Here is a 25,140-nt window from a genome sequence, read left to right as displayed (position 1 = left end):
AACCGGACATGTGAATGCGATTGGCCACAAGCACCCTCGTTATTCCAAGTTTCTACGTACCTAGTAGGTAAAGTTTTTACGCGAAAAGAAAAGTCGGGAAAAGTTAGGTAGAAAGTCTAGAAATCATCATTGCAAGGTTAGAAGCATGCCACATGTGCAGATGGGGCAATCTTCGGGGAACTAATACTTTGAATGGGTGTCCTCCGTCCAGCAAGGAGTCGACGATTGGTAGGTAAATACAAGCGGGCCGATCGAGACAGAAATCCATTCATCCATGGACATCATGAAAGTGCTATGTAAAATGATAGATATGAGACAAAAGTGAAGGCCCATCGGAGACAACCCGGCAATGGCTGGGTATCATGATGAGCGAAATATGTTCAATTAGTATGCCACGCCGGAACGGGTACGTCCGATAGTATAGAACTTCTCGGAGCCCAGGGCGAGTTTGTCGAATCGATCCACACCCATGCTATCCATGTTGCTGTATCCTGATAGATAGAACCCGAGGATGACAACAAAGTAAGTCATGACGAGTACAGAGCCTTTGAAGTAATTACTCTTTCCTTCTCCGTACACGTATGATAGCAAGAAGACGCAGAGAATTACGGTGATCATATCCCATTGAGGGAAAATGAGGCTGTAGATTGTACAATGTAAGTGACCGAATCTTGACAGTACTTGTGGTAGGAAGAATGAACATACTTGAAAGAGTGTGCCGCCAGCTCTGCTGGGTCGATAGAGCTGGTATATACAGCACTAAAGAAAACTAGAGCAGGTATCTGCAATAGACAAACTTGCAAGGCATAGGCGGAACCGATCTCCATGGACAATGCAATGTTACCGTTCATTGCAAATGAGATGGCATTCTGTGATAGAGTCAGTGATAGTTCTTAAATTTGCAGAAAAAAAAAGATGAAGAAAAAAAACAACGGGCGGACATACAAGGAATTCAGTGGTGTTGGGGACCAGAGCAAACAGCGTGATTCCAAGGAACTTCTCATCGATATCCACGCTCTCTAAGACCACATCGACGGTATTGACAAGAAGCTCTGCAACCACAGCATAGAGGAAAGTTGCACCGAGGAGGATGATTGAACTCTTCGCCCGACTCCAATTTGGAGCATCGTGACCTCCACCAGCGTGATTCGCATCAGGGGGAATTCCAACATCCTCGGCCTCCTCTACAGGTGGTTTGGTTTGTTCGGCCAAAGCACGCCCGGCTTGACGCCCGGCAGTCTGCTGACCCGTGAACTTCCGACTCCGGGTAGCATCACGAGCGGCCACTGCAGCAGCTGTGGCTGCCACTTCGGTAAACTGGCGGACAAGTCGCTCATTATCCTCCCCGGTCATCACATGGATGGGTTTGGGAACGTGCCGGTTTTCCTCAGCTGGCGGGGGTACCAGATGGGGTATGTTGCCCCGATGATCCGCCCCAGAGCTGCAGTCGGTTTGTTCCCAAGTGCTCATGCTTCCATCTTCTAGGCCAACTTGCCTGAGCGACTGGCCTAGAATCCGCTTGTATAGCTGGGACTCCCGAATGGAATCCTTGTGACCAGGAAGGGCACCGGAAGCTTCGGGAGATCCTGAGAAGGGCATGTGCCTGGGATCAAGGGTCATGGAATCATGGATAGGTTGAGACGGTAACTTCTTCTCCTTCTCCTTCTCTTCAACCTCGGTGGCCCAAATCAGAGCAGCGTGGGTTCTCAGCGTGAACCAAAGACCGATAATGTACGACAGGAAAAGGAAAACTGCTGCAGCCCATGCATAAGGTTGGACTGCTTTCTCGAAAAACACATCCTTGACAGCTGCCACCTGAGAGAAATAGCATTGGCGGCAGTCATCCTGGACTGTCAGGCCAGGAACTGGCACACATGGATGGCAATTGAGTTCGTGCTACAGTAAGAAAGTCAGCTCATGACTCGGCGCTTAGATGAACAGAATCGGAATAACTTACACTACCATAAACTTGGTAGAAAAGGGTGGGGCCAAAGGCCGCAATCATAGCAAATAGTAACATCGTCGAAGTCACGCCAGCAGACTTCACATTGAAGCGCTGAGTCTTGCGTTTAATGGCGCCAAAGCACATGGAGAGGCCGGGTAGAAATAGAATACCCGCAAAGATACTTCCGATGATACTACCCTCAACAAGCTGAGCCTTGCCTTCTGTTAAGGCGACACAGTAGAGGTAAACTTCCACAATGGTTGAGAAGAACGCGTTGATCGCAGCACCTAGGCCCATTGAAGACTGGGCCGAGATCGAAGCAACTGCCTGTCCGATGAAGTAGGCTAGCGGAATGATTGATAACAGCGCTAGGGTAAAAATGAGCCCCGGATGTGTCAACCAAGAATCTATGCCCAAAAACCGGCCTATAACGTAGTAGTCGAATATGACAAAAAAGACCACGCTCAGCAAGTTGATGAAAAAGATGTTTGTGCCGTCGATCGTGTATTTCCAGTACCTTGTGCCTACAGCACGGTATGTGCATAATAGGATGGAAGGCGAAGAAGACCCTGAACTGAGTCGTGCATATGAGGTATCGGAATGGAAAGACAAGGCAAGAGGGTGGCGTCGTAGATGGCTCACCAGGATGAGTGTTACACGGCCCATCGGAATGCCGAAAACCAGTAGCCAACAGAATAAGGATACCATAAGCATCAGGGGTCCCACCAGGAAGTAGAAGAACACAAAGAATACGACTCGACCCAAAGTCCATTCACCACGGCCAAATAGACGACGTTTTCCATGAGGGGGCTGTGAATCCTGATGTTGTCCTCGTTGAGGCCGGCCCAGCAGACTGTCATGTTCACCGGCTGAATCCACGCTATTGCGCCGGCGCCCCACGAGGGATCGATCTCTGTGTGGACCAAAGAACAATCGACCATGCTCTAAATCTCCGTTCTGCCATTGCTCATATTCGCTGATACTGCGACCCTCCCCTTCATCTTCCTCCGCATAAAGTTCATCTGTCTCTAGGAGAACAAACGATCCAAAAGGATACAGAAGGTATCGAGAAAGCCCCAAGAATACCCTCCCATAAGCCACCGCACTAGATGAATAAGAGAAGAAAAAGCAAGCCGCTGCTGCGACAAAGGCGATGAAGGCGAGCCACCATCCAAAGAATAAAGACCACAGAAGATTGGTTAAGAATAACATGGGGCTGACACGACCTCCTGGTGAAGAATGAATATCTCCCTCGGCGGTTTTTTCCACCGACCGGCTCTTCTTGTACACAGCCGGCTTCCAGATTCGAATTCCGAAGGGATGCGTTTCATTAATGGCTTGCTGCCGATCCTTGAGCGTGAAGCTTTCCGCATCACTGGATGCTCCCTCGTCGTCAGGGTCCACATCTTCCTGCTCTTCGTCATCTTCGTCGTCGTCATTCTCATCATTGTCGCTATGACAGTCGTCACCGCTTTCCAGGTCGCTCCCTCCATCTGATTGTCTTAAGGACGGGAGCTCCCTCGAGTCATCCAGGCTAGGTTTTAGCAAACCAGTGTCCTCTCCAGTAAGATGATCAGACTCAGCTCGTGTTAGAGGACTGGCGCGGGTACTGGGACGCCGTCTCAGGGTGGAGCTTGGCGCACGTAGGGGTCGAATTCTGGGGGATTGCTGGGTAGTGGAGGCCTGGTGCAGCGCGATATCCTCTTCAATCTCTTTGATATCATCATCAGTCGAGAACTCTTGTCCCTTGTGGGGTATTTGGCGTTTTGAAGACATGCGGCGGGTGACTGGTGGCTTTTTGAGCCTATCGGGAGCGGTAGAGGACGAGGTGAAGGCGCGGGTTGAGAAATCCTCTGAGGCATCTTCCTGGCGTACTTCGGACGTTGACTCGGCGGGAACATTACTAGTATCCAGGGTTCCTATTCGTGAATCCCATCAGCATCATTCATAGGCCGCCCAATTCCCTTGGATCTTCTTTTGTTACACGAAGGGGTTAGCCTTACCGTAGGTTCTTCGCACAGATGGCGTTGATCTCGGAATTGATGGACCCGGAAGAAAGTCACTTCCTGTCATCCCCGAGGGCCGGTTTGACTCCGGGATGTCGAAGTCATTTGCGTTGCCCGCCATTTCAGGGTCCCAATAGTTGGGCGCCGAAAGATAACGGGATTAGAAAATCAAAACGATAGCTCTAAAACGAGAATAACAAAACGGAAAAAAAAGCAAAAAGGAAATAACAAGCCCAAATATGCAGGGATCGACTAGGATAAGATGAAGTCAATCAACCCGTTACATGACGGGGAGTAGGTGAAACAAATCGTTGTTCATGATCATCGCATCAGCTGAGATGCGAATAATGTCATGGCAGTACATAAATCCAACGTGGAGAGCTCGAGCCCGATGACCCATGGTTCACCTCCAATCAGCAAGTGGATGACTCATCACGTGGGTAGCTATCAGTTTGTGCTGTTTGCTTACCCTTGTTGGCCTTGTTGGCCTTGTAGGCCTTGTGGCCTGACATACCAGGCGTCCAGATCATGTGTTTGGTTCCCGCAGCTTCGAGAGAGCTGGGCCAGCTCCAACAGTGAGGACTCTCATCCCAATCATCATCGCTCTTCTTTTCCCCCTCACCACCTTTAACCAATCTCACTTTGGCCGTGTCTTTCCGCCACATCTCCCAGGGCCAAACTCAGAGGATCTATCCAACAAAATCCCCATTCCCCCGTGGAAGTCAACAGCCCGTGACCTCTCCTCGCTCCGATAGCGTCATCTCGTCAACATGGCGCTCGACAATTACTACCACAATAAGATCGAGGATATGAAACTGGAAATTATCCAGGGCCAGGCAGTTCTACGACGTTTAGAAGCACAGCGTAATGACTACAACTCGCGAGTGCGGCTGTTGCGAGAGGAGCTCGGTCTCTTGCAGCAACCTGGCTCCTACGTCGGCGAGGTTGTGAAGGTGATGAGCACCAAGAAGGTCCTGGTCAAGGTGCATCCGGAAGGAAAATATGGTATGTTCCAACATGCTTGAATGCGACTTGCAACAGTACTTTCCTTGATCGCGTCAGGTTCTAACGAGGTTCAATATTTCAGTGGTGGATATCGCCGATGGCGTAGATATCGCCAAGCTCACCGTTGGAAAGCGAGTGGCGCTTCTCTCGGATTCTTACAAGCTGGAGAAGATGCTGCCTTCCTCCGTCGATCCCCTCGTTTCGCTCATGATGGTGGAGAAGGTTCCGGACAGCACATACGACATGATCGGTGGTTTGGATCAGCAGATCAAGGAGATCAAGGAAGTGATCGAGCTCGGCCTAAAGCACCCCGAGCTATTTGAGTCGCTGGGTATTGCACAGCCCAAGGGTGTTCTGCTGTACGGTCCCCCCGGTACCGGAAAGACCCTGTTGGCCCGAGCCGTGGCCCATCATACCGACTGTCGATTCATCCGTGTTAGCGGTTCAGAATTGGTTCAAAAATACATTGGTGAGGGTAGTCGAATGGTGCGTGAGCTGTTCATCATGGCCCGTGAGCATGCGCCGAGTATCATCTTCATGGATGAGATCGACAGTATTGGATCTAGCCGTATAGACTCAGCAGGAGGCGGTGACTCGGAAGTGCAACGGACCATGCTTGAGTTGCTGAATCAACTGGATGGTTTCGAGCCCACTAAGAACATCAAGATCATTATGGCAACCAATCGATTGGACATTCTTGATCCCGCCTTGCTGCGACCCGGACGTATTGACCGAAAGATTGAATTCCCCCCACCATCGTCAGTGCTCCCCTCCTTTCTGCCGCTTATTGATTACATACTAACTATTGTATTTGCAATGCAGGATCGAGGCTCGTGCCGATATTCTACGCATCCACTCCCGATCAATGAACCTCACTCGTGGCATCAACCTGACCAAGATCGCCGAGAAGATGAACGGGTGTTCAGGAGCTGAGCTTAAGGGTGTATGTACCGAGGCTGGTATGTACGCGCTGCGCGAGCGACGAGTGCACGTTACACAGGAGGACTTCGATCTGGCCACCGCCAAGATTCTCAACAAACATGATGACAAGGAGGTCGCGGTGTCCAAGTTGTGGAAGTAGAGTGGCGGGGATGATCGACGTGTATCACTAGTTCTAATCTACCCGTGGGTTTTTTTTTGTTTCTCCCTCAATTGTGTATTGATATGTGACGATCAATCATGATGATTGCTCCTGGCGACCTTTGTCCTGCCTTCTCCATCTTGGCACGACCCACCTGGGCACTAGAGCATATGTATACGAAGTGCAGAGAGTAAAGTGAGTATTAGAGAACGCATTGGGTATCTTACTCCAGATCTCTATATTCGTACCCATTTAGATTCCAGACAGTGATCAAATCTAGCCGGTAAGAATTGGGTATACCTTAGTAGTTCCGCTACCTGACAAATACTATGTGCTATACTAGGTCGTGTTGTTCAATGTTGACAGCTGTAGGAAGCCTGGTCATTGTGCATATCAACCTGATTTGTTGGGTTAGATGCAAGATGAAAGCATTGTATTCCGACCTAATCATCCGACGACCATCGGACTTTGCAGTTGGCAAAAAAAGAAAAAAAAAAGAAAAAAAGAAGAGAAAAGGGAACATTACCATCGACTCTGTGTGGCCCGAATTTCGGACGTGAAAGGAAACATGCAGGTTGAGAAACACATTATCTTGGCCGTAACCCCCTTGAAGTCTTGGCTTGCTGAAGCTATCACCAATTTTGACCTGATGCACCTGGGCAGCGGAGAGCATGCCGCGGTATCCCTGGAGCGGAGTACGGTGTATGGTGTACAGAGTAGGCTATCGGCAGACTATTTCAGCACTGCCCCCAACAATTTGAAGGACTAGCGCATCATAGTTGCTTCATGCTTCATGTACCATCGCAAGTCCCATGTACTCTTGTACTCTTGGTTTTCATACTACAGATAGGCTGAAGGAGAAGGTCGAGATCGACCGCTTGGCGTGGATCATCTAGCGCCCTGGCGAGGTTATTGTCTTGGCAGTTGGGATCGAACTGGTCTGCAGTGTCACATATCAAAATACTTCAAAATGATGCTTTCTTACTATCGGTATGCCAAGGGCCAAGAGATTCTTGGAATTTTCTCTTTTCTTAGACATGTTGAATTCCCTGTCTCTCCATTTCTTGCTCTTTTGCTCGTTCTTGGCCTTTGTCTGTCGCTATTCCTTGTACATACATATTTTTGTCTTTTTTTTTTCTTTTTCTTTTTTCTGGCGTGATCACCCTGACCCACCTATGACGAACATAACTGTATCCTCGATGTGGTGTTTGAAGAGTCGATTGGACCACGACAAGTTCTCTTCTCGAATAAAATAGAGAAGAAAGTGGATACTCGCACTGACGCGGCCTAAAAACGAACCGCGTGACCAGCGGATCAGTGGGATCGGTGGGATTAGTGGGAATCAGTGGGGGCAATTGACAGCCCAAATGTACTTGGGAGTGGGCCTCTCTTGAATACGGAGTACCCGGTACTTGATCTCCCCAGGGTCCCACTAGTTCAAGCCTCTCCATTTCCCCCATATTTCATGTACCTGGTACTTTGCCCCCCCCCCTTACATCTTTGCATTATTGGTAGTTTCTTTATGTATGTTCTTTTTTTTTCCTTTTTCCTTTTTCCTTTTTCCTTTTTCCTTTTTCCTTTTTCCTTTTTCCTTTTTTTGCCTTTTCTTTTATTGATTTTGAATTTCTGATTTTTTGCATGTCTTATCTGGGGGAATTTGACATGCAATGTACTTTGTACTTACATTCGAACTTACGTTAGGGGCGAGAGTTGTTCATCTTCCAAGGTTATAAGTAGTGGTTCTATGTATGATATAGTAATGACAATCCACTAGCGCTATCACACCAGACAATCCAATATACAGGGTAGATTCCAACTTGATCTGACAAGTTTCTAGTAAGTACTACTTATATACTCTCTCATTCTCTCATTCTCACTTTATACTTTCCTTTATAGTATACTACTCCTGTAGTATAGTAGTATACACAAAAGCCCGGACTTGCTGCTTTAGGTGAATCCGCATCGCTGACCGACTCTTATCATTACTCAATTGAATAGTCCAACATCATTTCTCCACTGTCGGATCTCCCTTTCCGTCCCCACCGGAGCTTCATCGGCCGCTATTCTCTTTCTCTCCCCGGTGAAGCCATTTCGTACTTCTGGCTCAGATGATCTGATCTATTTCATCCGCATTTATCCCCGAGTCCCTGAATTCCCCACCCACGGCTTTATTGTGGAACCATCCCCTTCACTTTGTTTATAATATAAAGACTGCCGGGCCATGTCCGACTTGTGGTCTGCTCTTGTTTCTGCCATTGATTCCAACACCGAAGCCATGCCCGCTGTCCTCCAATCTACTATCCATCTCTTGGAAAACGAGCTGGTCAAAGCCCGTGCCGCTCTCCAAGAGATTCACCAACCCCACGCGCCGATCTTGCACATCGGCAATGAAGTTGCCGCTGGCGCCATGATCGCTTATCGCCAAAATCTCATCGGCCGCGCTCCCGATTTCTATGGTTCCCGTCGCCTCACCGCAAAGGAACTTGGTCTTGAACCAACCGTGCGCGAGATCTCTACAATCAAGTCTACACCCAAGCCCACACCTACACCTACTCCTCCTCCATACCGAGCGCCTATTGAAAAGGCCCTTACCAACAGTTTGATTCTGGACCATGTGGCACCTTATCTCGCAGCCCCGTCCTTGCTGGCTTTGGCATCAACGTCACGAGTCATGTATAGCATGGTCACGCAAACTCCATATATTTTTCGACATCTTGATCTGACCCGCTGTCGAGGTGCTCGGCTTCCTAAGAATTCGCAGCAGCAGGATGAGCTGCAGACGGAGGATGAAGTATACTCGGCCCCTCTGCGACGCATCTTCGCCAGCCTGGAGAAAAGATCGGTATTGCAGGATGTACGCACTTTGGTTCTGGATGGTCTACCAGTACCGGCCAATCTCGTTGCCGATATAATCCTGACAGATCGATTTAATATCAGCATCCTCTCAATCCGTGAATGCCTTCATCTAAATGAGCGGAAGCTCATGCAGATCATTCAACATGCCGTCCGACCTACACGCCCTGAAGGTACTCCCCGGATCAAGGGCATCTATCACTTTTCACCTAAAAGTAAGCGAACCCAAGCCCCAGTGCGACGCCGTTATCGCGACTGGTGGAGTTCTCGCATTGGTAGCTCTAGCTCCCGGAGTTCGAGCCAGAGCTCATCTAGCACTTCATCGGACGAAGAGGAAGATATCCCCAAGACACCCACGGAACAAAATGAGTGGTACAGCTCATCGGGCAAATTGTTCAAATATACTCTAGAAGATGGCTGGGCACAAACGTTGGTGAAATGCGAGGGTATCATTGCATTTGATGCGGTACTTTGTCGCGGACCACGTCACGATGTCAATATTTACTCCTCGACAGATGAGAATCTGACACCTGAAGAGCCTCTCTTGGAACCAGCGGTTGCCACCGTGGCACTGGGGCCGCGTGGTTGTGATGGATGCCACAGCTCTCCAGAAGGACCAGCAATCTGGGGACAGTCCCCAGATCTACAGTTCCCACTGCTGAGCCCAATGCCATTGCACATGTCAAGCACAATAACTGCAAAGCGCCCTGAACAGATTCCAGGACAACATCCATGTCTGATTGCGCGATGCGCCGACTGTTTGACAGATCGCTGGTGCCACCGGTGCAACAAATGGTTTTGCGCTAGCTGTCTACCCAACCCTCAGCATAATCAAATGAATCTTTCCCCACATCAGACTGCGGTCCGTCCGGCCCAGGGACTGACGGGACCAGTTCGGGAACTAGAGCGAGAGGTATGTAAATCAGCGTATGCCTGGATACTCCATTGCGACAACTACTAACACGTTCTATTCTGTAGGAACTTACACGCGGAGTGAGTAAGGATTGCTGGGAATGTGGCCCGACCGTGAGTGGCAACCTGATTATCTCGGTCATATAAATACTCATCCGTTTTTATAGTGTGCATCATGTAAGCTGGATTGCCAGCGTACCTGTCAGAGCTGCCGGGGTGAATATTGCATCGACCATAACGCAGGATGCTCCGCCACGATGGTAAGGCTTTTTCTTTTTTTTCATCGATGACATCTGGGAGTACAAACACTAACTGTTTCCAGTGTGATTGGTGCAATACCAGTGCTAGCAACCGTATGCGGTTTCGTTGAAGGTTGATGGATTTCTAAGCGGGAGTTGAGTGATTATGTTTACTTAGTACTTTGATACCATATCCGGGGGGCGCGGAGTCTTCCAGAACTTCTTAAGCTTTCCGCGTTCCCCCCACCTTTAAATTTATCGCAAATGCCAAACTCTTATCTTCTATTCATGCGTCATGGAAGAAAACAATACTTTGAACTGGTCCGCCCAGCTGGCTGTAACTGCTCCTCAACAAACTCCTCGTTTACCGGGAGATAAAATTATTCTCCCCCAATCTGCTCTCGAACAGCTTCTTGCCGCCGCACCACTCCAAGCTGTCCCTCCGAACCCTCGCGTGCATACCGCTGCCTTTGATCCCTTCAACCACCACACATTTGCCGCGGAGTCACGAGCTCGTCAGCAGGTCGAGAATCGTCAGCACCAGCTTCCCCACCCTCTCACGTTCCGCATCGTCAACCCCCAGAATGGTCGTTTCGTATACGCGGGGATCCGAGAGTTCTCCGCAGCGGAGAACGAGGTGGCACTGAGCGCTTTGTTGCGGGAGTCACTTGGTATCCAGGATACTGAGTTTGAGTTATATACGAACGGTGCGACACAAAATATAGAGGAAGGGGAGGCACAAGATCAGCCAGCTGCGTCAGGCCCGACTGTCACGGTGCACGCAAAGCAACTGCCCAAAGGCACCTATGTACGATTGCGCCCACTTGAGGCTGGCTACGACCCGGAGGACTGGAAAGCCTTGTTGGAGCGACACTTGCGGGATAACTTTACAACTCTCACTGTCAATGAGCTATTGAATGTCCCCGGGACACGCAAAGAGTCTTTCCGATTTTTGGTTGATAAGGTATACCCAGAAGGGGACGGGATTTGTGTTGTAGACACAGACTTGGAGGTTGACATTGTTGCACTATCGGAGGAACAAGCCAGAGAGACTCTGAAAAAACGATTGGAACGGGCTGCGCGGGCACCTGGTACAACGAGCGGCAGCTCAGTTGGTGGCGTTCTTGCTCTCGGGGAGGATGTGGCTGCCCAGGTTTTACCAGGGGAATATGTTGACTACGAGCTTCGAGAATGGAACCGTGAAGACGCACTCGAGGTTGAACTCATCACAGATGACCCCAACCTCTGCCTTTTCGTGAGTCCATTGGGTTCGCGTCAACAAGGCCGCCCTCGAACGGACATGCATGTTTGGGGAGATTTTTCGAGCCAGTCTCCCAAGCGAGTTAAGATTCAGCCAACAAATGTGGCCCTTGAAGGAGCCGAAGCTCTGTATATCTCAACACACGTCAATTCTTTTGCCTCGGACTCTGAGGATACCACACCTGCGCAGCAATCTCCAGTGCAATACCACCTACAAATAACCGCGAATACATCAGAGGAAAATACGGAGACGGACGAGGCCCATGAGTCTGGTGATGTTCAGTGTCAAAATTGTCGACAGTGGGTACCGCAGCGGACATTGGTCCTCCATGAGAACTTTTGTCTCCGAAATAACATTCTTTGCTCTCAATGCAATAATGTTTTCCAAAAAAGATCGCCAGAGTGGGAGAACCACTGGCACTGCCCTCACGATTCAGCGCACGGCAATGATGCCTCCAGCAAACTTAGTCACGACGCTATCTTCCACAGCGCTCACAGCTGCCCTGATTGTACTGCTCAATTTGAAGGACTTCCCGCACTGGCACAGCATCGCACCACCGACTGTCCAGGCAAGTTAATCCTATGCCAATTCTGCCACCTGCTCGTGCCCCAGAAAGGCGAAGCAGATCCCGATCTCCACGATCCCGAAGTCATGCTATCCGGCTTAACGCCACACGAGCTATCAGATGGCGGGCGAACCACTGAATGCCATCTATGCAACAAGATCATCCGACTCCGCGATATGAACACCCATCTTCGACATCATGAATTGGAGCGCGTTTCACGTCCGCCTCCTCGCATATGTTTGAACCAGAATTGTGGCCGCACACTTAATAGCGCAAGCAACGGGTCCCTCGGTCTATGCAGCATCTGTTACGGTCCGCTATACGTGGATACTTATGACCCAGAAGGCGCGGCGCTTCGACGCCGCATTGAACGACGCTATTTATCTCAAATGATGACCGGTTGCGGCAAACCGTGGTGTCAAAATGAATACTGCAAAACCGGGAGACAAAATAGAAAACACATAGATTCCTCTTCTCCAGCCGCAATGGGCGTGGCTGATATTAGGAAGGTAACGCGCCCGCTTATCGAAGTCATCAACGTCAAACCTGAAGTGCCCAATACATCGCCGTTGTACTTCTGCACGGATGAAACGGGGCAGATTCGTCGCAACTTGGCGGAGATGCTCTCTGCCGAGGGCTCTACAGCCGATGGCAAAGCATATGCCATTGCGTGGTGCGTTGCTGGTGCCGAAGCGGCTGGTGGTGATTTAGAGAAGACCAGAGAATGGCTGGCGAAGTGGGCGCCAACGCAGGGTGAGATGAGCAGGTGAATCGGCTTGACTGGGTCATTTCTGGGGAGTTCAAATGTTTATGACAGGGATTGTTTGAGCACCATTGAAGGACAAATTTTGCATCATACAAGGTCTTCCATTGATGGAATTAGATAGAGGGACATTCACGAATCTAATGGTTTAATGATATATAACACTTTTTGTGAATCTCGTGATATTCATAAATTAGATGTAAGGACACCTAGCAAGCCTAAGAATACTCCACATGTCTCCCTATTCATCTTCTACGGAATAAGCATGAACACGGAGACGGCAAACATACATACGCCACCGTCAGGCTATGGTATATTCAACTTATTTTAAGTCCCAAGTATTCGCCGCGAAAAAGAAGCATCAAAACCACAGAACCCTTCTAAGCAGCACCTGTTTTCGCAGCAAGGGTACCCGTGCCCCGGGACGAGAAGATACCCATAATTCCGAAGACGACGTAAAACAACGCCAAAGGATACGCCACCAATCCGCGCATGCCACTCATGCGCGCCACGGCACAGAACATCCCAGACGAGCTGTATGTGCACCAGCCCACGGCAGCGGTAGTCAAGAGATACCCGAACAGGGTGTCCATGGGGAGCAAGACACCAATGAGAGCGGTCAACACAAGTGGGAGGAAGCAGTATCCCAGAACACTGGCTGAGCGGGGGAAAGTCAGAGTTGCCGAGAAGTGACCAGCAGAAGAGACACCGGAGATGGAGGGCTTGTGGTGCGGGTTATAGTTGGCGGGGTCGGCGGCATTCGGAGTTGGGGGTCCATCGAGGATGGGCGACATGAGACTCAAAATGAGGTGCAAGGAGACGGTGCCAAAGACTGCAACGCCGTAGATGTAGCCATAGAACACCTTGCCGGATAAGAGAAGGAAAAGACCGTATAAGAAGACATAGAGCAAGGCGCCGTAAAGATCGCTGTCGTCCATTAAATGGTTGTCGATCGAGGCGAATGGATTTAGCACGGTCAAGGTCTGCAATGGCAAAGCTGTCAGCTCATATAAGAATAAATACAAAATATGTTCAAAGAGAAGCATAAAATGCATGCTGTTCGAATCTGGGTTTGTAGTAGATTCAACGAGTCGTATCGCTCCTGGATGCAGATACACCCCCCTTTCAATAACTTGAACTCACCTTTGTTTTGATGTGACCAAGGTTAATTCCCAACTCCTCCTGTAAAGACGGTTCTCCATCATACCCCTCGGCTCCAAACGCGGCTAACCAGCCTGTCCTCAAGCCGCTCTGTTCGCCCATTCTGCCGCTCACACCAGCAGGTGGAGATCCAAATCCTCCATATCCACCCCCGGGGTAGGCTTGTGAGGAAGGGTTGGGGGCACCGCCAAAGCCAGCGCCGTATGAGGCCTGTGAGGGAGTCGTGTGGCCGGATACTGAGGCATAGGACGAGGGGAAGAACTGGAGGTTCTGTGCGGAGCCTTGAGGGCCGTAGCCCGGCTGCTGTTGTTGGGGGTAATATTGAGTCATTGCCGTGGGCGGCGAGAAGACTGTTTTCTATTGGCAATGAGCAGGAAAGAGGTGGAATGTAAGCTTCGGGGGAGAGCTTGCGAAGCTCAAAGTGTCCAACTTGCGGTTTGTCCTGATGCCTGCTGACTCAGCCCCGCGTGTGGAGCCCCCGGGGCCCGAAGTATAGAACTAAGAACCGAATAGTTACGACAAAAATAATGAAATAATAAGGAAGGAAACACCGGATTAAACGCAAAAAAAACAATAATGAAGTGAGGTATAATTCAACTCCGCTAAATTCTAGTTATCAGAAGCATATTTCTACAGGAAGTTGATGCCAATTCCCAGCTGGAGGCCCTTTCGGCCCTCCTCACCCTTGCGAAGAACAAGCGGCAGAGAGAAATTAAGCTCGAACCGCGCCACGGGAAGGGCGTACACGAGACCAACACCAGCCGAGATGCTAGGCAAGCCGTTTTGCAGGTCAGAGATGGTTGAGATCATGGCATCCTGCACCTCGCCACTGGTTGAAGGGGGGGTCTTCTGCGAGGTGCGCAACGGCAACAGCCGACCACCATTCAAGAATGCTTGCAAGCGCAGCGGCTTCTCGGCTCCCACCCTGGGGAGAGGGAACAGTAAGTTAGCGCTTCCGGCAGCGTATACATCACCACCGAGGGAATCAGAGCCCTCACGAGGACCCAGGCCGCAGAGACGGAATCCACGAACGTCTGTCGGTCCACCAAGCAAGAAACGATCATTAACACGAGAGAGCTGGGGCTGCGAGTTTGTCTCCAGTCCTAGAGGGTAAAGAAGACCCGCGCGGAAGCCCGTGGTAAGGCTAATACCACTATCACCCTTGACACCAGGAATGGGAATCGGGATACTACCCTGGGTCTCGATTTCGGACTTCCAGAATGATACATCTCCCTTCAATGGGCCCCATCCGGCAACTTCATTGAAAATCTTGGCATAGTAACCGCGAGAGGGCAACATGGCGTTGTCACGCTGGTCATTGACCCAGCTGTGAAAGATGCTGCTCTTCACACTGTCTCCAGCATCGGCTCGGACAGTCGGGGAGGCGTTCTCCGCAAGTCCAGTAACCTGCCTCCAGATTCCGTTGTAGCCCAACTCATGGCGGTGGCCCGATTGGGAGAGCCATCGAAGCTTGCTCCAGCCGCCCTTGACTACTTCTTCGTGGCTAGCCCAGGACTTCTGGGTAGAGCTTGCGATACCACCAACTTCCAAGCGGAAATCCGGGTCACAGAAAATGGGGGTCTCAAATGCAGCCTGGTAGGCAGATCTTGTACGCGTTCCCAATGAGGCGTTAAGGTTCAAAGTCTCAGCACCGCCTAGCACGTTGCGCCATAAGAGGTTACCATAGGCCGAGCCTTCTGCATTTCCAAGGTCGGTTCCGGTCTTCAAAAGTACGCGAGACTTCTCTCGGGTAGCGAGGATAACATCGATGTTGCGCAGTCCGGTCGTAGGGTCTATTGGCGACTCATCCAGGTGAACAGCGATGGGCTGTTGGAATAGATCTAAGCAATTGTTTGTGTTAGTCAAGAGATAGGGTATATGTGTATCCGACTTGAGGGTCACCAACCGAACCGTCCAAGCTTGTCTGCCGTAGCCGAAACTTCCCGCAATGCCTCGGAAAGAGTGTAGGGTTGATCACGGTTTGCACCAAGAAGTGGGCTGACGATGTGCTCAAGAAAGCTTCGACGAGTATGGGGGGCGCTCTGGAAACGAACCGACGAGATGTTGCAGGGTAATGTAGAGTTTTGGTCGAGCTTTATAGCAATCATAGTTAGCCTGAAGATCCCCAAAATCCACCAGCATGGCTAAGAAACTATTATGAACACAAGGGCCGGGGGAAGCAATTAAAAACTCACCAATTCAGAAAGACGAGATTGGGCCTTTTGTAGAATTGCCTGCATCCGCTCATTCACAGCCTGCTGCTGCTCTTCAAGGACCTGCGGGTCCTTGCGCTGTTGCAAGCGCTCGAAGATCTACAAACAACAGAGTGATTAGTTTAGCCCAGAAAGTGAAAATACAGCACTGAACTGCATATAAATCCAACCTACATCATCATCTCCAGCAGAGAGAGGGGAAGACATTTTGACAGCTGCGATGGGCCAAGATCGGGGAGTAGCAGCACCTTGATGGTCGCGTGGGAAAACGGCGCACCCACGTGACTCCGGGGTGTTCGCCGCGCAACCGTTTCACCTTTGAGCCTTTAGGTCTTTCACTTCTACATCGATCTTCTTTAAGCAGAATTTCCTTTTATTCTGGCTACCATTTCTAGCAAGGTTCTCTCTCTATTATCACTCGTTTTCACTCTCTTCAACCAGATTTGTTCTGAACCATGGCGACCAAGGCGGCTTTAAAACGGGTGGGTAACCAAGACACATGTCTACTAAGTTACCGGGTGCTAACTGTCTCTAGCTTACTCGAGAATACCAAAGTATCCAAAAGAACCCTCCTCCGTTTATCATTGCCCACCCATCTGAAAGCAATATTCTCGAGTGAGTGCAATCTCTGCATCCTCTGGAAGAAACGCATTTCACTAACCAGACCAGATGGCACTATATTCTCACAGGCCCTCCTGGAACTCCATATGAAAATGGACAATACTGGGGTACACTTATGTTTCCTCCAGAGTATCCCTTTGCGCCCCCCGCCATTCGCATGCACACGCCCAGTGGTCGCTTCCAGCCATCCACTCGTCTCTGCCTGAGTATTAGCGACTTCCACCCCAAGTCTTTCAACCCTGCCTGGGAAGTTTCGACCATCTTAATCGGACTATTATCTTTTATGACTAGCGAAGAGATGACTACGGGAAGTGTTAGCGCATCGGAAGCGGAGCGTCGAGTGTTTGCCGTTCGGTCGAGATGGTGGAACTCAACTGGTGGCGGTTCACACCTTAACGCCACCCCGGGTGTGACCCGAACAGCCAAGGGAATAAATAACGTTAAGGCGGGGGATGGAGGCCTCAAGTTCAAAACCGAGTGGCCTGAGTTGGACCAGGAAAATTGGGCCTGGATGAAGGAACATCGTATCGATACCAACACCGGTCAGATTCTCCCAGACCCGAACGCTCCCACCAATTGTTCTCCGGAGACCAATGCCCTACGTCGACGTCCCAATGGAAGTGCCCCAGGGATTGGAGCGATCGTGGAGGAAGGTCATGTGGCTCGGGAAGCCGGTCAGGGATGGGCACGACGCAACCGTATTTGGATCGGATTAGCGGTGCTTTTCGGCTATGCATTAATCTCCAGACTCATGGCTGACATGGCGGCATAAAGAGAACTTCAACAGCGTATATGCTGGAGAATACTATGCACGAGGGAGTTATTTCATATCTGTTCCTTTTGGTTCTATTATTTTTTCCTTCTTGCTTTTGGTCATTAGCGGGTTGCATTGTTACTCCTTAGCTGTATCTTCGGGCGCATTATCTGGGACCTTTGTTGCTTCTGGATGATTTCTCTATGTTTATTTTATTATTTCCCGTGAAACTATGTATAGAAAGGGTTCCACGGTTTCTATTATATCAATAGATCACTTAGGTAGTAGCTAGATTTTTCTGCTTGAACTACTTTTTACGACTGAATGTTCTAAGATTACTAGTAAAAACATATCAAAATCCGATGTATTGAAGATCACTTGTAGTAATATTCTAACGTCCGAGCCCCACTTTCTCTCCTCCATATCCATGTATCCAAGATTCAAGAATCTCACAGGTCCTTCAGACAACCCTGCAGCCCGCGCCTCTAAGTTGTAAGGCTTAGTCTAGGAATGGAAGACAGAAACTTACCCTATGGCCACTTGACCTTTTATTTCAAATGGTTTGTTTTAAGTAGCTACTAGTAGTAAACTTCTTAGGAATCTACTGGGAAATCTTTCTGGCCGCACTTTCCTAATCTAGTCGCCGCATACTAATACTGTAGTAGTACAGTAAGTACTTATGCTAACACTGTAATCCCAGGTCCTAAATACCACTTCGGGGCAACAATCTTCCGGTATTGGTGTCTCGCGTGGTAATAACTAAAAGGCACCAAGGCTTCCCGCTACAGTAGGTGCATATTGTCAACGTAACTACTCCTTCTCTTTTTCTTCTAAATCCGTCTTCCCACCCCCGCTTCATATTGACTTCATTGGTTTTTAACTTTCCATATCTCTCTGCGCTGGCCTTCGGGCCCAAGATGGATCATCTGCAGTCGTTCACGTTACCAGGTGCTCGACCTTCCAATTCAGGTTGGTGCTGGATTGTACCTTTTCATGCCCCCCCCTTTTTCCCCGGACGAGACCCACCGATCTTCCCCATTCGTGGATCTGTGCGCCACAATCTGGCCCTAGAGACTTGTTATGGGTCCTCCCGTGGCAAATGAATCCTACAGTCCCTATTTGCCTGGGGATATCTTTTTTGTTTCTGGTCGCACTAACAGAAAGACCATCGCAACATGTTTTTATTACATGCACTGATACATTTGGTCTAGAATCTAGTCCGAGAGCCGCCGCCCCGCTTGATCGACCGTCGTTCACCTTTATTGACCATGATGATGATTTAACCTCCAAACGAATCAAAGATGTCAATGCCCGCAAGGCGATCCGCTCGCATGTTATGCGCGATGTACGTCGCCGAGAAAGGTTAGCAGGGACCAAACGGACATCAAGGCGGGAGAACCGTGAACAGGCAACTACAAAATCCCGACGGAAAGTTTTTGAGGGTTCCGAGGACCAACAACTGGTCCCGAGGGCTGGATCTCAGGCCTCTGTCTCTTCAATGGGAGATACAGACCTGGAGAGCATTTTCTCTGATTCAAAACCTCGACGAGCACGTCCGCCACGGTGGCTGGCTGGCTATCCACTGCCTTGCCATTTGAGCCTCAACCCACGAACTCTCCCCGCATCGTGGTTCTATGACCCTTTCTGTTCATCACCGGCTACCAGTGAACTTCCTTCTATGATTGCACATTTAGTTTACTACTGTATGTCATATCTATCCTTCCCGTCAACATGGTGCTAATAACCAGAATTTAGGGAAAACCGTCTTTGTTCCCATGACCTTTCCGAGTGGTCGCAAGGGCGCGGAGATTCCCGAGCTAGAGCTGATGGTCCGATCATCCTTCTCTGACCCGGGAAGTTTCTTTGGTCTCATGAGCATGTGTGCTGCGCACCGAGCCGCTTTGGCTACAAATCGACTCGAGTCCTTTGGTTCAATTGGTGACTATGGTCGAGTCGTAAACGATTCTGAATATTGCATCATGAAAGCGAAATCCATTCACGAGATGAACGCCAAAGTACAAGACCCCATATTAGCACTTAGCAACGAGGCATTCGATACGATTGTTAATCTTCTCACTGGATCAGTAAGAGTTCACTCGATAAATATTACCTGGAAGTATTCTCATCTAATACATGGCAGTTAATCGCTGGTTTGTTTGACGAAGCTCGGATCCACCTAACTGGCCTAAGCCGCATGGTGGAACTCCGAGGTGGAATTACGGATAAGAGCATAAGCTCATCTTCGATGCTGTCAGCCATTCTTACGTACGTGAGGAACTTGCCCTTTTGGTTATATTGAATTAATAATCCGGCAGGAGCGACGTGAAAGCCGGCACGGGGCTTTTGGCGAAACCAGTATTCCCACTAACTTGGGATTCACAACCTGTACCTCTTGATATACAGCACCGAATTCGGCCTCCTCCTTCATCGCCCATTCGACGACTTGGCTCTGGCTTCTGGGCCAATACACTCCTCAGTCCGCCATTATTACGCATCTTGAATGTCGTTCGGGACATGATATTTTACAGCATCACTGTCCAGGTTGCGCCTCAGGCCATTCGCTTCAGTGATCATGATTTTTTTCGAGTTCTTAATTGCGAAACCGAGCATCAACTGCTCAGTTATATTTACACTGAAGATTCCAGGTCCGAGAGAATTCACCCGATCGAGGCCGTCACCCGTGTGACTTCAATATGTTTTCTCAACCATTTTCTCATCGTTTCTCCTCCCTTTTCGGGCCTCGGTCGGGCTCTCACAAAACACCTCATGAAGGCAGTGAATACCATCAGACTTAACCTTCTCCTCGAACTATCCAGAGAGAATTTCGGCTTGTTTGCCTGGGCTTTATTCATTGGAGCTCAAGGGTCACTCGGCCAACCCGAGCGACACTGGTTTGTAGAGCGGTTGGCCCGCGTCGCAATGTTATGTGAGTGGCAGACTTGGGAGCAGGTCTCCCAGATCCTTACCGACTATTTCTTTATTGTGGCTGCCCAAGGATCGAGATGGCGGGCTATTTGGGACGAAGCGATGTCAGGGTTTGTGATATCCGCTGATGGAGCGTGAAACATTGCCCCCGTTGCTTTGCCGGGGATCTCCTCACATTTCGCTGTATATTTGACGTTTGAGAGAGTCAATATTAAATATTAATGATAATGGGTACTTTGAAATCTACTAACTAGTTAGTATGTATATGTACAAAACCAAGTTTAACCAACCAGATCGCGTGGATTTCTATAGTTCGGCCCGTTGCGGAGTACGAGTTTGATTATGTCATCCTGTCGCGATTTTCCCGATCTTTTATCGCGCGAGGCAATTTTCTGGACTTTACCACTTTACCACACTTAATTCTTACTTACTCTTCTCCATTTCACTTATATCGAAAATGGGTTGGTTCTGGGCAGACTCACAGCCAAAGGCGCCCCACGCGCCTCACCCGACCTCCAATGCATCTCCCCCAGTACGTACCAGTGGCTTCATAACCTATAATCAACATGAACTTTTTTGGACTGACTGGAATTAATTCAGCCTGCGTGCCCGATGCATGAATCCCTTCCGGCACCATCTGCTACTCCCGAAAGCAGTTGTCCCATGAAATCCACCGATTCTCCTTTCTACGTCGCTCCGAAATCGTCCGCCGCGCAGGTCGCGCCAGAGCCAGCCGCTGCTCCTACCAAATCCTCCTCCACTCTGTCAAAGCTGAACCCGCTGAACTACATGTTCGCCTCCATTTCTCAGGAGCGTGCTCCAAATCAGACTGTTGATCTTCCCCTTGAACGTGAACAGTCTTCCATTCCACGTGGCGACAGCAAGGAAAACTGGGAGTACCCGTCTCCTCAGCAAATGTACAATGCAATGCTGCGTAAAGGACATACCGACACTCCCCAGGATGCCGTGGAAGCCATGGTTGCTGTCCACAACTTCCTGAACGAAGGTGCCTGGAATGAGATTGTTGGATGGGAGCGCACATTTGCCAAGGGTCTTGTTGAAGGATGGAGCAAGTGCCGCCGTGGCGAGGAGAATCTGAGTTGGGATTTGGCCAAGGCCGAAATGACTGGCAATGTAGACCAGTCAACAGAGCCTCGTCTGATCCGATTCCAGGGTCGCCCGAAGGAACTCACCCCCAAGGCCCAGATCTTCCAGGCTCTGGCATGGGTTTACCCTTCCAAGTTTGAGTATGTCGAGATCCTACAACTTTTTTTTTTCTTACACCTCCCGAGTATATACTAATATAACGTTACTTGCTATTAGGACCAAGCCACCATTCGACCGACACGACTGGTTCGTTCAGCGTCAAACACCCTGGGGCACCAAGGAAGTGCGTTATGTCATCGATTACTATTCTGGCCCTCCTGAGCCTACTGGTGAGCCGGTCTTCTTCCTCGATATTCGACCTGCTCTGGATTCACCAACAGCTGCTGTTGAGAGACTGATGCGTTGGGGAGGAGACGCATGGTGGAGGGCCAGTGGAGCTGCTGTTCGTGAAGGGAACCAGAGCCATCACCATTGATGAGGCTCTTAACACACCCATCTTGATGCTTTCTCCACTCCACATTGTGTAATTATAGACATGGCATGGGCGTTTTCTTCTTCGCGGTTTTCTTTTCATATGAAACCCCCATTATGATCTCTGGTGTTTTCCTTCTTTCTCCTGTGTCATATTCTACCTGTCTTATTACCCCAGTTTCTAACAATTTATTTTGCACCAGCAGTGAAAATGGCAAATATTCTATACATATGACAAGAACTGTTCAATTTGCTAAAAGAGCTTTCCATAATTTGTATTCCAAATGTACATTAATATAAGCATATGTTCTCATCATCGTTGTTGCCAAGGGCACTTTATATATGGTACAGGAAGGGGGAGATATAGTGTCTATCAATCAAATGTTCGGCGACAGTTGATCATACTTGACGCAATTCTCGACACTCTCGATGCTGGCCTGCAGCAGTCCACGTGCCTCTAAACCAACCCAGACACGAAGCATCGAGGTATCACCCGAGCGGACTGTTTGCAAGAAGGTGGCGCCAGAACCCAGTTGTCGGAGAATAGGGAGGGCGCTACATTAGAGATAAAAGAAAGAAAAGTCAGCCAATGCTTCTCTTAAATGTCAATGTCAAATTCAGTATATCCACGTACCTCTTGAACAAGTCTAGATCCGGATTCAAACTTCTCCCAATACCCTCGAGAAGGAGGCAAGATATCACAACGTTCACAAAATCACCTTCAAACCGGACGTGATGACCACGAACCATTGTCAAGACCTCGCTCAGCACATCGCCAATTTTGATGTTTCCGAGGGCAAAAGTGCGTGTCTTGATACTGAGCACAAGATGTTGCATTTTGAGAGCAAAAATCTCTGGCTCTATAACCTGTTCAGGTGTACGACATCGCTCAACCATGAGATGGCCTGCCTTGTAGCCATCAAACTCAGCAATGGCTCGGAAAAGATCCAAGAAGTTTCGCCGATTGCCATCGTTCAGTTCGGTGACAAGACCCGTATCAATAAATATCAGCTGCGGGCGATATCCTTCATCATTGAGCTGAGACAGGGCAGAGTCCCATTGTTGTTGGTTGCCTATGTGCGGGCGTAGTCGCGCAAGCACGGAGTCGGTAACGTCTACTTCTGCTCGTGTCGGAGCATCCGTGGCTCGAGAATGCTTGCGAAGAGATAGATCGAGCTCGCTAGGCTGATAAAAGCGAACCATGATATTTCCGGGATGTAGATCTGCATGGACAAAGTTATCAATCAACAGCATATGTAAAAATGCATCAAGCCCTTCATTGGCTATCTCATGCTGATAAACACCTCCTCCAATATTCAAAATTGTGGCTAGCGGAATACCCTGTGCGAATTCCTCGACTAGCACCTCGCGAGTTGTGTAATCAAGGTAGGGATATGGGAACCAAGCGGTGGTTCGGGTCTTGAACTTCTCCCGAAATCTGACGAGATTGGTGCCTTCAATGCGCATATCCAGTTGAAGCTTCATCATCTCCCCAAATTGCTCTACTTCATCCGGGAAGGAGAGCCAATTCATCGTCGGTATGGCATTTATCAAAGAAGCGAAGAACGACATGATCCGCAAATCACGATGGATCATCTTCTCGACTCGGGGATGCAATACTTTGATAGCAACATAGGATGACGGTACCCGCTGTGGTGAGTTCTTCACTAGCACATCAACATTCTTGCGTACCCTCTCCCCCAGGGTAATCGGCTCCTGTCCTAGCTCCTGGCTTGTGGTGGCTAGACTCGGTTTAAGCTTTGCTTTGTAAACTTGTGCAATAGCACCAACACCAAGGGGGTTTTCATCAAACTCTTCGAAGATTTCTTCGAATGGAAGTCCATTGAATGCTTTCCGGATGGTTCGTTTGGTATCGCGTAGTGAATGGGCAGGAGCATTTGAATGAAGTGAGGACATGATAGTACACATTTCCGGTGGGAATATATCGGTTCGTGAAGCGGCCCATTGACCAAGCTATATGACATGGTTGAAACTTCGAGTTAGTGAAACATTCGTGAGGTAAGGTCAGTCTGGAGTCAACAAACCTTGATAAAGGCAGGTCCAGCGCGCTCCATCGCCTTCACCAAGAACCGATACCACCATAATGTTCCCGATTGTGGCCCTCCTTTGCTTCCAACGGCCCGACCGATCCAGATAGCGGGCACAGTGATCACAACCGGCATGAAGATGACGAATAAATGAAGGAATCGTAACCCGGTGGCGATTGGGTCATAGACATAGTAGTAGAATGTGACAGATAGGGATTGCCAGGCGCGCGATAAGCCCTGGGCGTCCGGGGAGACGATTTTTCGAATTTCCTCTCGTGACGCCTCAAGCATCTGCATCTCCCCGGTCTTCTCGGGGTGATCTGCCTCTGCCAGCCGGAGGAATGCGCTGGGTGCTAAAGCAGCCATCACCATTCCGCCGATTATCCGACCCCCTCGCGGGGTTTGAGTTGGAGGTTGCCATGATGTGAAACGATTTCGCGGGACACGCGGGATCCCGCGTCTAAAACAAAACCGACCGAGGAGGATCGTCCTCATCGTCTATCGTGTAGTGCATGGCAAAAAGGGAAGATGGATGGGCGCCGCGGCGAGCGATAGAGCGATAAACCCCCGATAACCGGCACGTGTTGCGACGTCATAACCAAAAGGTTCCCGAGGTCAAGTTCCTGACAAGATATTACCTAGCCTACTAGGGATACCAGATCAGTGGTGAATTATCTAGTTTTGCTGATATTTAACTACGTGCCTGGATATGGGATATATACCTACTTTTCAGCTTACAGTGACCTCAGGATACGCATTCCAACATCAATTGGTTTGAAGGTACTACACATGTGCGTGTGGACATATATAAACGGTGTGAGTTAGCCTTGATTTATTGCGTACACATTGCAAAGCCCTGGAGGTCCATTTCAACACTTGAAGATTTGATCTATCATTTATTCAAATTATTAACCTGGAAATCAGAATGATCTATCAATACTCGAGTATGTACATATTGAAAAGGGTCAAAAAACATTCCGGTCAACTGAGATCATGAAAGTGAAAGTAGTAAGCGCTTACATACCCATTGTGTATTATATATACCCTTAGCCTTTATTCAACGAACATTTGACGATTCAAGAGAATCCAGACATATACCGGGGCTGTTGATCTACATATGTAGGAGTATGATTTTTCAATGTTCCCCATGAATTGTCAAATCTGGACACTTGATATTTTTGCTTGGTTATGCATAAATAGTAATATGGGG

At 49.2% G+C, this 25,140-nt stretch overlaps 12 protein-coding genes across 12 annotated transcripts; 7 read left to right on the top strand and 5 right to left on the bottom strand.

The window, feature by feature from the left end:
* Positions 1-384: 384 nt before the first annotated feature.
* N7466_005214 (calcium/hydrogen antiporter) lies at positions 385-4,072 on the bottom strand (the record flags this gene model as incomplete). Its single annotated transcript, XM_057164611.1, has 5 exons — positions 385-640; positions 706-869; positions 946-1,896; positions 1,958-3,864; positions 3,949-4,072. 5 exons carry the CDS (start codon positions 4,070-4,072, stop codon positions 385-387), a joined length of 3,402 nt encoding a protein of 1,133 aa, XP_057023292.1.
* A 292-nt stretch (positions 4,073-4,364) lies between these two features.
* Positions 4,365-4,616, bottom strand: N7466_005213 (uncharacterized protein; the record flags this gene model as incomplete). Its single annotated transcript, XM_057164610.1, has 1 exon — positions 4,365-4,616. The coding sequence occupies one exon, from the start codon at positions 4,614-4,616 to the stop codon at positions 4,365-4,367; it is 252 nt and encodes an 83-aa protein (XP_057023291.1).
* A 105-nt stretch (positions 4,617-4,721) lies between these two features.
* On the top strand, positions 4,722-6,037 carry N7466_005212 (proteasome regulatory particle base subunit RPT6; the record flags this gene model as incomplete). The annotated part of the gene is made up of 3 exons (XM_057164609.1): positions 4,722-4,956; positions 5,039-5,714; positions 5,779-6,037. 3 exons carry the CDS (start codon positions 4,722-4,724, stop codon positions 6,035-6,037), a joined length of 1,170 nt encoding a protein of 389 aa, XP_057023290.1.
* A 568-nt stretch (positions 6,038-6,605) lies between these two features.
* N7466_005211 (uncharacterized protein) lies at positions 6,606-6,806 on the top strand (the record flags this gene model as incomplete). Its single annotated transcript, XM_057164608.1, has 1 exon — positions 6,606-6,806. One exon carries the CDS (start codon positions 6,606-6,608, stop codon positions 6,804-6,806), a length of 201 nt encoding a protein of 66 aa, XP_057023289.1.
* A 1,506-nt stretch (positions 6,807-8,312) lies between these two features.
* N7466_005210 (uncharacterized protein) lies at positions 8,313-10,172 on the top strand (the record flags this gene model as incomplete). The annotated part of the gene is made up of 3 exons (XM_057164607.1): positions 8,313-9,803; positions 9,869-9,883; positions 10,125-10,172. The coding sequence occupies 3 exons, from the start codon at positions 8,313-8,315 to the stop codon at positions 10,170-10,172; spliced, it is 1,554 nt and encodes a 517-aa protein (XP_057023288.1).
* A 164-nt stretch (positions 10,173-10,336) lies between these two features.
* Positions 10,337-12,637, top strand: N7466_005209 (putative ubiquitin fusion degradation protein (Ufd1); the record flags this gene model as incomplete). Its single annotated transcript, XM_057164606.1, has 1 exon — positions 10,337-12,637. One exon carries the CDS (start codon positions 10,337-10,339, stop codon positions 12,635-12,637), a length of 2,301 nt encoding a protein of 766 aa, XP_057023287.1.
* A 373-nt stretch (positions 12,638-13,010) lies between these two features.
* N7466_005208 (transporter YIP1) lies at positions 13,011-14,121 on the bottom strand (the record flags this gene model as incomplete). Its single annotated transcript, XM_057164605.1, has 2 exons — positions 13,011-13,613; positions 13,774-14,121. 2 exons carry the CDS (start codon positions 14,119-14,121, stop codon positions 13,011-13,013), a joined length of 951 nt encoding a protein of 316 aa, XP_057023286.1.
* Positions 14,122-14,421: 300 nt separating this feature from the next.
* sam50 (SAM complex subunit SAM50) lies at positions 14,422-16,211 on the bottom strand (the record flags this gene model as incomplete). Its single annotated transcript, XM_057164604.1, has 4 exons — positions 14,422-15,632; positions 15,698-15,884; positions 15,987-16,103; positions 16,179-16,211. 4 exons carry the CDS (start codon positions 16,209-16,211, stop codon positions 14,422-14,424), a joined length of 1,548 nt encoding a protein of 515 aa, XP_057023285.1.
* A 248-nt stretch (positions 16,212-16,459) lies between these two features.
* On the top strand, positions 16,460-17,397 carry N7466_005206 (ubiquitin-conjugating enzyme E2; the record flags this gene model as incomplete). Its single annotated transcript, XM_057164603.1, has 3 exons — positions 16,460-16,486; positions 16,540-16,619; positions 16,674-17,397. 3 exons carry the CDS (start codon positions 16,460-16,462, stop codon positions 17,395-17,397), a joined length of 831 nt encoding a protein of 276 aa, XP_057023284.1.
* Positions 17,398-18,296: 899 nt separating this feature from the next.
* On the top strand, positions 18,297-20,442 carry N7466_005205 (uncharacterized protein; the record flags this gene model as incomplete). Its single annotated transcript, XM_057164602.1, has 5 exons — positions 18,297-18,348; positions 18,591-19,082; positions 19,135-19,463; positions 19,520-19,644; positions 19,695-20,442. 5 exons carry the CDS (start codon positions 18,297-18,299, stop codon positions 20,440-20,442), a joined length of 1,746 nt encoding a protein of 581 aa, XP_057023283.1.
* A 319-nt stretch (positions 20,443-20,761) lies between these two features.
* N7466_005204 (holocytochrome c synthase CYC3) lies at positions 20,762-21,886 on the top strand (the record flags this gene model as incomplete). The annotated part of the gene is made up of 3 exons (XM_057164601.1): positions 20,762-20,836; positions 20,905-21,551; positions 21,628-21,886. The coding sequence occupies 3 exons, from the start codon at positions 20,762-20,764 to the stop codon at positions 21,884-21,886; spliced, it is 981 nt and encodes a 326-aa protein (XP_057023282.1).
* A 373-nt stretch (positions 21,887-22,259) lies between these two features.
* N7466_005203 (ABC1 kinase family protein) lies at positions 22,260-24,425 on the bottom strand (the record flags this gene model as incomplete). Its single annotated transcript, XM_057164600.1, has 3 exons — positions 22,260-22,437; positions 22,517-23,856; positions 23,928-24,425. 3 exons carry the CDS (start codon positions 24,423-24,425, stop codon positions 22,260-22,262), a joined length of 2,016 nt encoding a protein of 671 aa, XP_057023281.1.
* Between the last annotated feature and the right edge of the window lie 715 nt (positions 24,426-25,140).

The sequence above is a fragment of the Penicillium verhagenii genome (assembly GCF_028828195.1).
Source record: "Penicillium verhagenii strain IBT 33310 chromosome Unknown utg000005l_segment0_segment0, whole genome shotgun sequence".
NCBI classification, from domain to species: Eukaryota; Fungi; Ascomycota; class Eurotiomycetes; order Eurotiales; family Aspergillaceae; genus Penicillium; species Penicillium verhagenii.
The sequence above is the reverse complement of the archived record's forward strand: the minus strand, read 5'-3'. Positions and strand labels throughout refer to the sequence as shown.